This window comes from Garra rufa, chromosome 14 (assembly GCF_049309525.1).
Source record: "Garra rufa chromosome 14, GarRuf1.0, whole genome shotgun sequence".
Taxonomy (NCBI): domain Eukaryota; kingdom Metazoa; phylum Chordata; class Actinopteri; order Cypriniformes; family Cyprinidae; genus Garra; species Garra rufa.
The window spans coordinates 4,637,939-4,639,013 of record NC_133374.1 but is presented as its reverse complement, the minus strand read 5'-3'; the positions used below and the strand labels follow the sequence as shown (position 1 = coordinate 4,639,013).

Sequence of the window (1,075 nt, the reverse complement as noted above, 5' to 3'; positions counted from 1 at the left end):
TAGATGTTAAAAATCCATTTTTTTCTTAATTTTTTTTTTTATGCTACGTTTATTTGACTCTTACGTTCAGTTGTTATAGTTAAGAGTGAAATTGTCTGAATTCCTCTTTTAATATTTCATGTGTGTTTTGCCAGGTGCTGAAGTTTTCTCCAGGTCCGAGTTTCTACAGGAAGAAAACACGTGCTCAATGGGTTCTGGAGGAGATTTACCTGCAGCATCATGAGAGATGTGATTGTGTGTGTCAGTCCAGACCGCCGCGATGAACACACTGTACTCCATTCAGACATATATCTTCAGGTCTTATTCCACCTAAACACAATCCCTTTTAATAACACGAAACACTCAGTCTTCAGTTTTCTGTCCAGCATTGGGAGACTCTGACATGTAGCTTCTGTTTCTGTTTTATTTTTATGGTTAAGATGTTATTGTGTCCAGTAAAGTCACATGGAACTCACCAAAGGAATGTAAATGAATATTAATGAGGCTTTTGTTCTCTGTGACCAATCAGAAGTCAGAGGTCCCCGAAGGGGCGGATCCTTCACCAAACTGATCCAAGCCAGTGTTATTTATTAAAAGAACTGTCATTGTCTTTTTATATCTGTGATCATGCTGTTGTATGTGGCTTTTGTTTTCATATTCTCTTTCTGGTCTGATCAAAGATCATATTGGAATGAATCTCATGTGTTCAGTTCACCCCAGAATCAAAAGAAAGAAACGTTTGTTTAAATTTGATAAAAAAAAAAAAAAATGCCTACTTGTAGGTCTGATATTTTTTATTTTGTTTGCATTAATTTATGACAAATAAACTCATTTAACCACTGTGGAAGTCTTATTTCACCTTGAAAAGTGTATTATTGTAATACTAATGTCATTATTATGTGAATTTTTCTTTAGTCATTATGAGAAATTTTGACATTTTAATGGGAAATTAAGGCATTACTACGTTTACTTAAACCAAACTTTTACTACAAAAAAAACCATGTACTAATGCCTTAGTTTCCCGTAAAAATTCAAAAATTCTCACAATAATGACTTGAGAAAAATGAATGTACTAATGCCTAAGTTTCCCGTAAAA

General features: G+C 33.6%; 1 protein-coding gene across 2 annotated transcripts in view; it reads left to right on the top strand.

Annotated features, from left to right (window-relative positions):
* Positions 1-819, top strand: part of pdgfd (platelet derived growth factor d) — a 37,771-nt gene extending 36,952 nt beyond the window's left edge. For both annotated transcript variants that reach the window (XM_073818106.1, XM_073818105.1), the window contains exon 7: positions 135-819. In XM_073818106.1, the coding sequence (XP_073674207.1) occupies positions 135-263 (129 nt within the window). In that variant the 3' untranslated portion in view covers positions 264-819. The remainder of the gene's footprint in view (positions 1-134) is intronic.
* Positions 820-1,075: the final 256 nt, after the last annotated feature.